The following is a 14,466-nucleotide window of genomic DNA, read 5'->3' as shown; positions in this document are numbered from 1 at the left end:
ATATATATATATAAGAGTTAAATAGTATTTCAGACATGTACATGCTACACAAAAGGCACACAACAATAATATGCAAATTATTTCAACCAGAGAAATCTGCTTTAAAATTAGCCCAAAGTTCTTAAAATCTTCAAAAAGTAGTATCAATTGATTCAGTTTCTCAGAAGGCTCGAATAATAAAAAATTAAAAGCATGAGCTATGGAACGTTGAATAAACTACTAAATTATATCAATCACTGAATTACAAAATTGGCTTTAAAATAGTCCAAAAATTTTAAAATCTTAGAAAAATGACACCATTTGCACTAGTCTTCTATGAAGGCCTTAAATAATACAACAAAAAGAAGGAATTTCATAACTCAGACTCACCACCAAACTTCATACATAGGTAGTGGGGTGTACTTAAATCATAGACATTGAAGTCTAGTTTAGAAAACAACAACAAAACCTTCTTCCCTCCAATCTCACAAATTCATGGCATCTTCATCATCAACCCCGCCGGGAATTTCACTGAACAAATACTGGCTCTGATATTCCATTAAATACTGTGTCGATCTCTTCACGTCGAGAAACAACGAATAAACTCGACTGATATCCTCCATCTCAACCACCTTTCCCTTTCGCTTCTGGCAGGCGAGAGCCGCGACTGTGATCAAATGGATTGCATATCTCAAAGACGTCTCCGTGCCAATCTTCGTCAACAACACTTTTGAGTCCTTCGACATTTCCACTTCTTCCTCGTCGCATCTGATTTCGATGATCTTATGAATCTCTTCTTTGGAGTATGGTTGGGTCGATATGATGAGGAGGCGATCGAGAAAATCGGCGGGTATTCCATGAGGCGAACGATAATTTGTGCCGCGGATGGTTGTGATCCCTCGGTTCGTAGCGATGACGAGAATCGGAGCCATTTCGTTCTCCAAAGCACGGTTGAGGAAGGAGAAGCATTCGATGTCGAGCATGTGGACCTCGTCGATGAAGAGAACACCGGGTACTATTTCGGCCTTCCCTTCTTCCCTCCATTCTGCTACTTTCGTATCAATTTGCTCTCTTACCTCAGCTCGGATTTCTCCGGTGTCTCCTGTGAAGAGTGCTAGGAAACCCTGTGTCCTAGAGATTTGGTGTTGTCAGAATTATATTTATAGAAAAGATTGAAATTGAAGACTGAAACACAAGAAAAATTATAAGTGCAAAGAAAACATACAAATATGGTTGTAAAGAAAGCTCATTGTCCGTGTCCCATCATGTTCGGCTTCATAATTATCTTGAGTTCGACTTTTTTTAAAGCTACAATATTTGAATATAAACAATACCTTGTTCTATCATGCTTGGCTTTATAGTGGCTTGATTAAACATATATACATAATTTTTATTTACAGCCTCTGTTTTGCTCAACACAGGCAATTGTTAATTATCAACTTTCTAAATCCTATGACTTTCAAGTAGACCTGAATATACATTATTCTGCCTTGAAATGTGTCTTCATTGAATGGAGAGAGCACCTTGGTACTTGTCTATGAGAGGGAGACAAAAATTCTTTCTTTTATTATGAAGAGAGAAAGAGAAGTCGAAATTTTTATTTTTTCAAGAGAAATTCCATCCAGTACTTTATAGAGGATAAAAAAGAGAATGAATCTTACTAGTTTCATTCATAATCAATATACCATTAGCATTAAGCCCTTAAAACAACCCTGATTTATAGAAACAGATTACATGATAAACCACAATAATTTAATTTCAACGTTTGACTTGTATTAAAAATATCATCATCTTGGTTAAAATAAAGATAATATTGCCAATTAAGTACAATAAAACTAAAATAAAATCTAATAATCTAAAGTACTTGAATAATCTAGAATAATCTTTGCATTGCATCAATGAACTAGTGATATTTTAACTCTCTAAATTTGCATCAAAGTCATGCACTATTTTGTATAAACTATTCATTCTTGCTTCAAAATTGTTATGATACCTGCACATCAGACATCAAATAAGTACTAGATTTATTTGGTACAAGGAGTTTGTTCAAAATGGTATAGTAGTATGAAAAGAAAGTAAAATTGAGTAGCGTTGAAAAATAAATATCAGCAAAACTGTGCAAGAGAGAGAGGTTAATGAGTGAGAGAGAGATGAGTTCCTCGATTCAGTTTCTAATTTACTGTTTCACTCTGGTTTGTAATTTTCATAAGTTCGATTTTTCCCCTTTATTTTCCTATGTTACAGAAGTGAAAATTATGTGAGTAGCCAAAAACAATGTCAATATGACAGTTGAATATTCCTCTAGGCATTTCTGCAGAAACATCTAGGAAATAAAAATCCTATATAGTAACAATCTCCTGCACAATCATCATAATCTTCAGTAGCCATATAAGCATTATCCATGCATTCCTTGCTACATGACTCAAAATTGCACAACTTTAGTTGGTCGTTCCCATTTTGTTATTCTTTCACAATTCTTTTAAGGTCTCTTAATGGTAGATTTTTTTTTTTGTTTTCAATTGAGTATGCAAAAATAATGAAAGTTTATTTTTTTTCTTCCTATTAAAAAAGTGTTTTTCCTACCATATTAATATTGCATTTCACCTATTCTTCTCAGTTCTATGGAAATTCTATACCAAAAGTTTCATTTTCCCACAAAAAATAATGCCTTTTTTCATTAAAAACATCCTATTCTATATTAATAAAATTATTCTCATTATAGTACATTAAAATTTATCTGTGAGTTTCCAATAAGATCCTTTTTACTTCTAGAGCATGTACAAATTCAAATCACCAAAATTTAGCTCTAGAAATTATGTCCTTATGACCTTATTCTTTTCTATATAAAATTCAAATATTTGAGTCTAATACACTAAAAAAACTTGCTCTTCCAATAATATTGACAAGCAACTATCAATATTATAACTATTAAAATAACATATTATAATCGAACTTGGTAATTCTAATCCAAATTCCTTTTATTTAAAAATTTTCTCAATTGCTTCAACTTTTTAATTACTTCATACAGGTATCATCTATCCAAAATGTATTAATTAAAAATAGAAAATATACAAAAACATCAATTGATATTTTTAATAAGCATGATATTAAGTTAATAGCAATTCATAATCTCATTTTACCAGACAACTTTATGTTCACCATAAAACTACTTAGATATTAATCACTGTTGTGACGAATTATGATCATTTCCTCTCCTTAAGTTGCCACCTATAATTATTAGGTTACTATGTGGCAATTTAGGGTATGTACACAAACCTAACCGACTGCAATAGGTTTATGGGTTCATGTCCATAACAAAATAATTATCTAATGCAGATTAAGAAGGGATGTAACACTTCATATTTAAGCATCACTTTATCAATATTGCAAACCTTATTGTTGAAAAAGACCGGATTCAACATGAATGTCGCAGTGATTCCCTAGTCATTTTTACCTATCTTTTATCACAGTTCCCTACTTCACATGATCTCTGAGGTAATTTTACTTTTTAGAAAAGATAAACTTTATATTTTTTTTTTATGTTTCTATCGTGTATGAAAATATGAAAACTTGGGAGTATTATGCAAAGTTTAAAATTTTCTATGAACCCGAAAATTATTTAGCCCTAGAACATCCGTGGCATTTTAAGTGTTCATACAATTTTCTAAAATATCTGGAAATTTATTGTGCAACCACAGGAGAAGTTGTGAGCATAGCCAAGCTAAGATTGATTGAGCTTATAAGGCACATGGGTCATAAATGTGCTCAAATGACATGTATACATGCCCAAGTTCTACAATAGGGGACATTATATAGATGCCCAAGCTTTTGCACTTCTTTAAATTTGGTATGGATACAATGCAACTAGAGTATATTCACCTATGCTTGGGTTTTAAATTTTAATTAATTCTATGTAAGCTAGTGCAAGGCATGCACACACACACAAGCTCCCAGTTTATTGGTTTAAATTTTGTGATATACAATGACGAGGGCGTATATATCATAGCATCTAAAAAGGCGCAACTGTTGTATTTGTTAAATCTTCATGCTATTTATACCTTCTTGAACCAAAAAGAGTTGAGGGTAGTCGTCCTCTACCATCCTCTTAACCAAGTCGGTAAAAAGCATCCATTCTTGTTCTACAATGGAGCCTTTGATGATAATAAGGAGACCTAGCATGAGTCTAAGTTTGTGTATTTTAGCTTTTAGCATTTGACATTTGCTTCACGTATATACTTCTTCCAACTCCTCATAAATGGAGAATTTCTCCAAGTTGAGATATCCATGACAAAATTTGACAGCACCTCTCTACATGGAACCAACAGTATAATTTGAAAAATCGACCAATCAGCAAAACTTTCATGTAACCCTGAAAAGGAGCGTTGGAGGAGATGGGGACCTATAACTCATGATGTTAAAAAAGATATTGAAAAGAAAAAGGGCAATGGAGCTCATTCTTGAAACCTAAAAGTTATACCATAAAAAAGGTAATTTGTTGTGGTAAAATATTTGTAGAATTGCCCCGCATGCTTGCATCTTGCATAAAACAAGAAGGTATAAACAAGAGAAGAAAGGGGGAGATCTATTCCTAGGCTCAATTTGGATCATTGGATTTTCGTCGCCCCACAGTATTCTCTACCATTATCTATTCGAGCATTTTGATTTTGCAATAAAAATTCAGGTTCTTTGTGCTCTATTCGGTTAATGATTTGAGTTCTTTTTGCTCTAATCAGTCAATAGTTTTTGGATTGTTGTGTTGTGATGTTGAATTTTGAGATTTATTGGGTTCTCTGAACTCTACTCGGTTAATGATTTGGGTTCTATGTGCTATATTTAGTTGATGGATTTGGGTTCTCTATATTTATTCGGTTTATAGATTTGGATGGTTGTGTTGTGATGTTGGATTTTGTGATTTTGTTGGACTCTTTATGCTATATTCGATTTGATTGTCTAGCTTCTCTATGTTCTATCCGGTTGATGGATTTGGATGATTGTGTTGTGATGTTAGTTGTTGCCCGAAATTTGGTGGTGGTGGTGGTGATTGCATGTGGAAATTAATTGAAATACAAATAGGTTTTGTGGTTGTGCTATAATGCTTTAGTTGGTGGTGGTTTCCCAAAATGATGGATTTTGTGGTGTGGAGGTGGAGGTGATGGTTTGTGGTGTAGAGGTAATGGTATGCGGTGTGGAGGTGGTGTGTAGGCAGTTGTGTGGTGTGGAAGTGGTGTGAGATGTGGAGGAGGTGGTGTGAGATGTGGAGGTGGTGTGTGGAAGTGGTGTGAGATGTGGAGGAGGTGGTGTGAGATGTGGAGGTGGTGGTGTGTTGGTGGTGGTGTGTTGGTGGTGATGTGGTGTATGAATGTGTTGTTGTGTGGTGTGTGAATGTGTAGGTGTGTGGTGTGTGGTGTGTGGTGTGTGGTATTGTGTGTGGAGGTGGTGGTGTGTGAATGTGTTGGGGTGTGGTGTGGAGGTGGTGGTGATGGTGGGGTGTGGTGAGGTGTGGAGGTGGTGGTGTGTGGTGTGTGTGTTGGTGTGGAGGCAGTGGTAATGATATTATGACAATGCTATATTTCTTTAAGTTGTGGTAATTATTTTTATGGCAAATATTTATGTTATTTAATTTTTTTTATGCTAGTAACATAATGGTTAAGACAAAAGAGAGCAATTCATCTGCTATGATGGATAAAGAACCAAACTAATATTTACGACCTCTGCCTTAAGAAGGCGGATATGGGAAATAGGCCCACAACCTATTTTAACAAAGTGGGCAGACAAAATATTATAAAAAAGTTCAAGGAAAATACAGAAAGGGTATATGCTAGGATGCAATTGAAAAACATATAAGATCAATTAAAGGACTGTAAATTTTAGAAAGAATCGAAACGAGGATCCGCAGGCTTGGTTTAGGATCCGATAAAGCAAACAATTGATGTTTCATAAGAATGATGGGCCGAGAGATTGGAAATGAAAAATGATCAAATGATCATTTTATCATTTTTTTTTCAAATACATCAACATATCCATCTCCCATTTTTTTGTAGATGGTGTCAAGTGCAAAAAAATTTAAATTCAGTGACATTGACCCTGCGCTGCAAGAGAAATTCGATTGCATGTTTGGGGGAGTTGTGGCAACATGCACTCGTGCATGGGGGCCCATAGTGAGCTAGAGTTTGTTGGAATAGTTGAAAACTTGGATGTCAAACGAGCAACTTACTCCAATGAAGGTCCCAGCCCGAACCTCAATGAAGTTGAATCTACCAGTCGATCAAAGCGTCCGAGATTGAGAAAAAGAAAAAAGATGGTGTTTTCATTAGAAGCCAAATTTCACAATTAGTTGCTTCATGTATTGATGACTCTAGGACATCACAATCAATTTCCATCCCGCAAGCTATGCGAATTTTGGAGGCAACTCCAGAAATTTATGAGAACATACAATTGCATTTGTCCTCCATGAAGTTGTTGAAAGACCCGATCCGTAGAGAGTTCTTTATGACGATGGCCCCTGACTGTAAGGTCAAATATTTACATTATTTTCTTGACAACAAAGACGCTTGAATTTTATTTTTTTAGTTGGACTATTTGTACTTGTTTTTCATTAGGACAATACGGCATTTGCTTTACATAGTTATTTTTCTTAAAGACATTGTTAATTTTGATTTGGTTATTTGTTTTTCATTGTATAATTTGTCATTTGCTCTTACAAGTTTATTTTTGTTTAAAAAATGTTCTGATGGTAGCTAATTCGGTGATTCTTATGTGTTAGCTGAAGAAAGCGTTTGTCTCAAATGGATGCACATAAAGAAAGACACAGAAGAAGAGTTACATTTGTGGTGTGTTTGATGTATGAGTGCTATAACTCATACATAGCTCGATCTACTTACATGATATCATCATATATTGGTGATAAATGGGTTGGCGAGTTGCTTGTAGAGCACTCAAGAAGATTCAACAATAAGTTATGCATGACACAACCCGTATTCATCGATCTTTTGAAGGAACTACACAGGACTTATGGACTTCATGACTCATCCAGGATAACTTACAAATAGGCGTGACAATAACCCTCTATATTTTATCACAGAATAAATCTATATGAAGTGATTCTAATACTCATAAGAAATAATTAGTAGATATTTTTCAATTGGGATCAGAAATAATTAGTAGATATTTTTCAATTGGGCTGACTGCACTAGTGAGTTTCTCATCACAAATTATTAAACCCGATGACCCCCTTCAAGATTTTCCAGGACCCGCAGTATACGCCAAATTTTAAGGTAATTCTATTTATTCTTTTTCTCCACATTTCAAATGAACACAACAATTTTGATTACTTCTTAAATTCTTCGGAATTATATTAAAGCAATTAATGGAATACGCATGGATACTCGTGTTACGAATAATAAGAAGATCACATTTATCGGGCAATGCAAATCACCAGCACAAAATTTCATGGTTGTATGACTTTAATATGTGCTTAACTTTTGTGATAACTATATTGGAAGTCAGTGCACACAACAGTCACATATTCAAATTTAGCACAAAAACTCAGAAATACAACTTTCTTCACTCACCGTCAGGTTTGCTCAAGTCTAACTAATGAAATATTGTTTTTAAGTGTAATACTAATTAATTTTTTTTCTATCAGATAACTATTATTTGGTCGGTGCTAGATACCCCTTACAAAGAGAATTTCTAAAATCATTTCTGGATACCAAATATCACTTTTCTTATTTTGAAAGAACCACCAATATCGCTTGAGGTAGGAAAGAAATATTTAAAAAGAGACACTCGTCCTTATGCAGTGTCATTGAAAGATTTTTTGGAGTGTGGAAGAAAACATAAGTCATACTGTGGGATATAACGACATATTTGTTTCCCAAACAAGTGTAAATTGTAGTGGTCATAATGACTCTCCACAACTATATTCGGTGACATCCTTCGCACAACGACATTGTCTTCAACAAGGCTGATGAAGGTTATTTACATGTCCCTGCTGAAGCATATGAACATCATCTGGGACAATCTTTATCATAGGCGAAAGATGAATTACCTGAAATTTGCATCCAGGATGGGGAAGTTGCGGGGGAAATGATAGAGTGTAGAGAGCGGATTACAGATGTCATCGTTGGATGCTGAATGGACCAATTGTATTTTTTTTGCTATTTTATTTGCAATGTGTTGTGAAAATTTTTATTGTTCGTTGTATTGATGTTTTTATTGTTGTTCAGCGGATTACATATTTCAAAAAAGCTGATGAAGACCATTCGCATGTCCCTACTGAAGCATATGAATATCACATGAGACAATCTTTATCAAAGGCAAAAGATGAATTACCTGAGACTTGCATGCAGGATGGAGAATGTGCAAGGGAGAAGATAGAGTTGAGAGAACAAATTATAGATGTCATCGTTGACTGTTGAATAGACCGACTGTATTTTTTTTGCTACTTTATTTGCAATGTGTTATGAAAAATTTTATTGTTTGTTGTATCGATGTTTTATCCATTCATCTATATTTTGAATCTCAATTTTATTTCACGCTTTTTTGCATGTATTATTCCTCACTTGAATGGCCAATGAGGTGACCGTGGATATAATATGTCATATAATTTTTTAATGCTTGTTTTATTTTTGGGTTTTGGAGTTCTATTATGAGACATTCTATCTTAAGGGTTCTTCTGGATGACCTATATGTCGCTATCAATTTTTGTCACATGTGAAATCCCAATTAAAGTAACCAAGTTCATCTCCTTTTTCGGTGTTATGCTTTTGAGGTTCTTCTGGATGATTTTTTTTATGTGAAATACATATGTGACATATATGAGCTCGACATTATGTGATTTAAAAGCAACAAAGAACTCTTTTTTTATAATATCTTATCTTCTTGTAGTGACAGATTTGACGGTTTATACTATGTTCTCTTCAACCTCACAGTTTAATAAAACTTGCATTGATTACTTCTATTTTTTTTCGTTGTTGTTGCATCTAAGTATTTGTGTTTTTTGTTTTAAACCTACTGAAAAGTTAAGTTCGAGGACTTTCGGTACCTCTGGAGTATTGTACTGCTAATGTGGACTACAATATTCCCTGCTTCACGACAGCCACATAGCTATGTGAGAGTTTTACATATGTCCAAAGAGAAAAATAGAAAGCCGTGACTTCTTTAAATGGGCAGATGGGTTGGAGCAATACACGGCCAATAGTGATCGGGCGTGGCGAGTTTTCTTGGAGGAAGGCTTATCTCGTGACATAAATCAATTAAATTCTAAAAAACAATATTATCATATTATTAATTGTTATTTTAATAGTCATTTTTTTTTCATTTTGATTGTCATGTTATTGTTTTGTGAGGTGTCTGTTTTTATTTTGTAACATTCAAGTTGTATATTTTCTCAAGTATTGAATGTGCAAATATGAATAGGGACTATAGGGGTAGAAATATCATTTGTTCAGTAACATCTGTAGCACAGCTGTTTCAAAACTGCAAAAAGCAAACAAACAGTCAGCTTCTGTGCAACAACTTTTTAATAAGTTGTAGCTGCCCCAAACAGACCCTAAATAAGAAATCCCTTGCCCACTTTTTGTGTTGGTTGCATGACAAGGAGAGAGAAGAAAAGTGAATGAATGGAGGTTCTACATCACCTTTGGTCTTTTTTTTTTCTTTTTTTTTTTGGAGGGAGAGAAATCTCTTGTACAACAAGCATGGCTCATTGCTTCCTATTTATCATTTTAAAGTTTTTTAGTTACTTAATTTTCTTTTTTACTTTTTTCTAAGAGAAAAGGGCATATATTTTTTATTGGTCTCGAAGTTTATTCTTTTTATGCTTCAAAATTATAGCCATCACTTACACATATCATTAGAAACTTCAAAGCATTATTAATAAACATGTTTTATCCGTGAGATAACAAATCATTTCTTACAATTTTTACTTATGTGGCTTTATAAGATCAACACAAATTTATCAAGATCATTTTTTCTTTAGTATTTCTCTATTAATTACACCAATACAGCAATATACCCAAATCACATTCATAAATCTCCTTGACATAAAATTAATTGATTATGCAAGAACAAAAAAATGCTTCAAGCCTTTGCTTCATTACCCTCTACCATACATAAATCATTAATTTCATTATATGAGTCACAAATCAAGCTATCATATTATTGCAGCCATATTAAACAAACCTTGTAATCCTAAATACTAGCAACAAAATGCTTTCATAAAGTCATACGGCATTTTCTTGTAATTTAAGAGTTCCTTATTTGTTAAGAAAGCTACTCATAACAAATCCCTCAAGCCAGCATACTAAAAAACACATATAAAGTCTAAACAATTCAATCCAAAACAAGGAATTGGGAAGCTCATCACAAAGCTTACAAAAAACAAAAGATATTCAGAATATGAAACTGCATAGTTTTTGCAATATTGGCCATCCAAATTCTAATTCATATTCTAATCCATATTTGCCATTTCTAAACAATCACAAAATCAGGAATTTATACACTTGATGTTTCTGACATTAATGCCATGTAAGTGTTTGGCAGTGACTGACACAACACAAACACCATAAAAAATAATGTTGGGGATTCATAACAACTTCCTCAGTTTGTTAACATTTTGAATTGCAGAAATTGATGAAATCTAGAAGACAATCATCTTGAAGGAAAATATTAAAAAAGGAATCTTTACATACACACCACATAATTCTTATGTATGTACATGTTTAGCACCTAAACTTCAATACTTACATTCATAGCACTCAAATCTTTAACATCGCATCAAAAATACCACTTTTATTAACTTCATAAGAGTTGAATGCACTTTTTTTATACATAGGTTTATAACAAGGTGTTATAAATGTAAATATCAAACTTTAGAAGTTAGACATGTAAATCCATAAGAATTGTGTTGGTAAGTATCTAAATTTTCCTACAAAAAATAGAAAGTTCATAATCCACAAGCATCAGAGCATACAACAGTTAAACACTACAATCAATACAACTAATAATGCCCAACACCAAACGAACTACGGTTGAAAAAATAATAATGTTGCAATGTAGATAGCACTATTTTTCAAAATAACAGTGAACCAAACAACAGATTTTGTGATTAAACAATAAGATTTCAAATTTAAAAGAGAGAAGCACAAAAGCTTATATTTGTCGATCAAGAAAAGAACAGGTTAAATACTAAAAAAATTAATAGGTTATCCAAATAATTAGATGGAAAATGACACAAAAATCATCAAACTGAGAAGAAGAAATGCCAAAGCAAGAAAAAAGACCACAATTCTCACGGTAACCATACTTAAATAGCTAATAATGAAGATTTTATCCAAATTCACAAGTTGGGGAAGAGAGCCCTAACCAACTTTGTTGTTAACGACATAAATCTTCTGAAGATCACCCACCACTACCTTCCTTTAATGAAGATCACCCCCAATGCATTTGATAACTCGGTATGTGAGCTGACTGCATCATATCTCTTATTGCTCAATCTATGGGATCAATTTTATCAATTATCCTCCATTCATAGCTACTTAAGAATCAATTTTCACAACTTCTAGTTGGTTTAACCATTTTTTTCATTTTTCATCGTTTTCACTTTAGTTCTTTACACTTGCTTATTGATGCATCTTCCCCAACCAACAATATGATCATTGCTTCCTTACATTCAAAAGATTTCCTAACTATATGACATCCATCTCAATATTTTTTTTTGTTGCAGCCTAGTCAACTTAGATATTAGTGCATTGTTTGTCAAACATCACCAGAATTCATATGGTGTAATAGTCCTAAATAGTTTTAAAATTTTCTGTCTACACAATAACCTTTAATTCAATTATTATAAAATATTCCTGAAGCGCTTTTGAACCAACTTTAGATTTTGAATTTATGTTCTCATCAGTGCTTTCGTATAATAATAAATTCAAGGTGCTTGAACCTAGTGCAAGAATCTCTAATTTGATCATCTGGCAATAATGGTTAGAAATTATCGTTTTCATATCTACAAAATTCACATTATCTATCAAAATTTAGCATACTCCTTATCATTTACAACCTTCCTCAATCATTACAACTTCTTAATTACTCCATAAGATGACTCATGCATGAAAACTATACCATTTACAAACAGCATAAATCACAATATCTAACTTTCTTAATGATGCCCAGCAAATAACCTCACGAAATGTGTGATCATATGCCTTATTAAGATCAATTAAAAAAAATTGTAACATCTTTTCATCACTGTTTAAAGCTTTTCATTAACTACATCGGCAACAAAATCACCATCACAGTAAATCTTCTTGACAGATTATGCGGTATTGGCTTTCTTAATACAATCATAAAAACATCTTCTATTCCTAAATAGTAGTATCAAAATATTTTCATCTACTCATTGCATACTCTTAGCCTTCAAAATTTCCTAATTTCTTAAGGATTCTACCAAAGTAGGCTAGTGGGGAAGAATAGAGGTGTAAAATCTAAAACATTCAATCCAAATTAAGGATATGAAAAACTCATCGCATGGCTTACAAAAGCAAAATATTTTCAGCAAAGCATCACATAAAACATCATGTTTTTTCCCTATTAAGCATCTATGTTATAAACCATATTTAGCATACCTATAAACAAGCATTATTAATCAGAAATTCCCTTCATCTATCAAAGGTACAGATTCTTTAGAAGTAACTTTTTTATTTTGATGAACATGAAAACCCAATTGAGTCAATGATGCAAATGTGAATGAAATTATGATAGTTAATTTGAGAAAAGAATCCAATTAGGACTTTTTGGATCATTCGGATCTTAATTTCATGGGAAGCTACATTATTCTACCTGTTTAGTCTGCGAAAAATTACGGCATAGTAATAGCTATAATATTTGACTAAAAGAAGTTCAGAAACGGCATAGTAATAGCTATAATATTTGACTAAAAGAAAACGAAGTTCAGAACCAAAGATGTTTAGGTTAGACAATTTAAAAAGTATTGCAGTTAAAAACGCTGAATCAATCGAACAACAAATGATAAATTGGACTGAAACTGAAAAATTTTGCAATCAAGAAAACATTTTTCAAGCAAGAGTGAACCGAACAGGCACTAAGACTGAAACTGAAAAATTTTGCAATCAAGAAAACATTAATTTTCAAACAAGAGTGAACCGAACAGGCACTAAGATTGTAAAAATGAAAAAAGGCAAAACCTTGTATTTGCCCATTAAAAAAACTGCAGCTTTAAAGATTAAACAATATAATAGGTTTTCTAAGCAATTGACAGAACAATAGCATGACAGCCAAAAGCCTAATTTTTTTTTCCTAATATTCCGCAAATAAATCAGCTCAAATATAATGCTTCTCCACTAAAAAACAAGAGGCCTATAGGAAAGCACGAGCCAAACCTGCTATTGATAACATCGATCTCATGAAGAGTGACGCAGTGCACGACCTCCTTCCTCTTCTGTAGCTCACCTTCAGGACACCTTAAAAACTTGGTATGCGGCCCAACTGCATCATAGTCTCTCGATCGCCCAATCGACCGCCCAAGCTTGGTCACCTTACCGGAAGCCTTATCCAATGCTATCACATCCCCGCTCTGGACCTTCTCTTTACTCAGTGCCTCGATCATCTTTCCTCCCAAATCGTACACCGTCTCCATATCCGTCGTTTTCAGCGTGAGCTTCCCTGTCTTAGAACCGGCAGATGCCGCGGAGGAAGAACCCGAACCAGATCCGCCGACGCCAACAGGACGGTCAATGGTGATCTCAACAACCTCACCCTCGATGATCTCGGCCTCCTCCTTGATGCGAACGCCGATAGCGCGGCGAAAGGCCTGGGTGAGGGCTTCGGTCTTAGACATCTCGAGGGAGAAGAGCTCAGAACCAGAGAGAGTGGCGAAGGGGGTCTCCTCGCCGAGGGATTTGGCGAGGCCCATAGCGATGGCAGTCTTCCCGGTGCCGGGCTGGCCGGCAAGGAGGACGGCGCGTCCGGCGATCTTACCCTCCTTTATGAGCTGGAGAATGAGGCCGGCCGCCTTGCGGGCGGGCTGCTGGCCGACCATGCCTTCGGAGACCGCGCGAGCCTCGAGGGAGGAGTCCAGGCCAAGGCCTCGTATGTGGGAGTGCGCTCCAATTCGCTCTATGCGAGTCAAGTCTCGGCTTTCAGAGAGCTTCTTCAACTCCGCCGCCATGATCGCCGGAGAAGGAGACAAAAGGGAGAGGAAAGGAGGTGTAGGGTTTAAGAAGGAGACGGGGCTCGAAAGGATGGGGGAAAATTTACACATGTAGCACCCAATTCTTATATATTTATCTAACTAACACCCAAATTTTAATTTTTATAATCTAAACGTCTTTTTCTATATTTGAAAACAATGTATGAAATAGTGGATTACACGTTTTCCATAAATAATGTGGTCTGAATGTAAAAATCATAATTTGGGCTTGAGATAAGTAAATACATAAGAATTGGGTGTTATGTATGTTAATTACC

At 34.5% G+C, this 14,466-nt stretch overlaps 1 protein-coding gene across 1 annotated transcript; it reads right to left on the bottom strand.

The window, feature by feature from the left end:
* Nucleotides 1-227: 227 nt before the first annotated feature.
* Nucleotides 228-14,241, bottom strand: LOC110025556 (ruvB-like 2). The gene is made up of 2 exons (XM_020726109.1): nt 13,380-14,241; nt 228-1,110 (listed from the first exon to the last, which is right to left on the bottom strand). The coding sequence occupies exons 1-2, from the start codon at nt 14,165-14,167 to the stop codon at nt 465-467; spliced, it is 1,434 nt and encodes a 477-aa protein (XP_020581768.1). The 5' UTR covers nt 14,168-14,241; the 3' UTR covers nt 228-464.
* Between the last annotated feature and the right edge of the window lie 225 nt (nt 14,242-14,466).

The sequence above is a fragment of the Phalaenopsis equestris genome, unplaced genomic scaffold (genome assembly GCF_001263595.1).
Source record: "Phalaenopsis equestris unplaced genomic scaffold, ASM126359v1 Scaffold000302, whole genome shotgun sequence".
Lineage (NCBI taxonomy): Eukaryota > Viridiplantae > Streptophyta > Magnoliopsida > Asparagales > Orchidaceae > Phalaenopsis > Phalaenopsis equestris.
The sequence above is the reverse complement of the archived record's forward strand: the minus strand, read 5'-3'. Positions and strand labels throughout refer to the sequence as shown.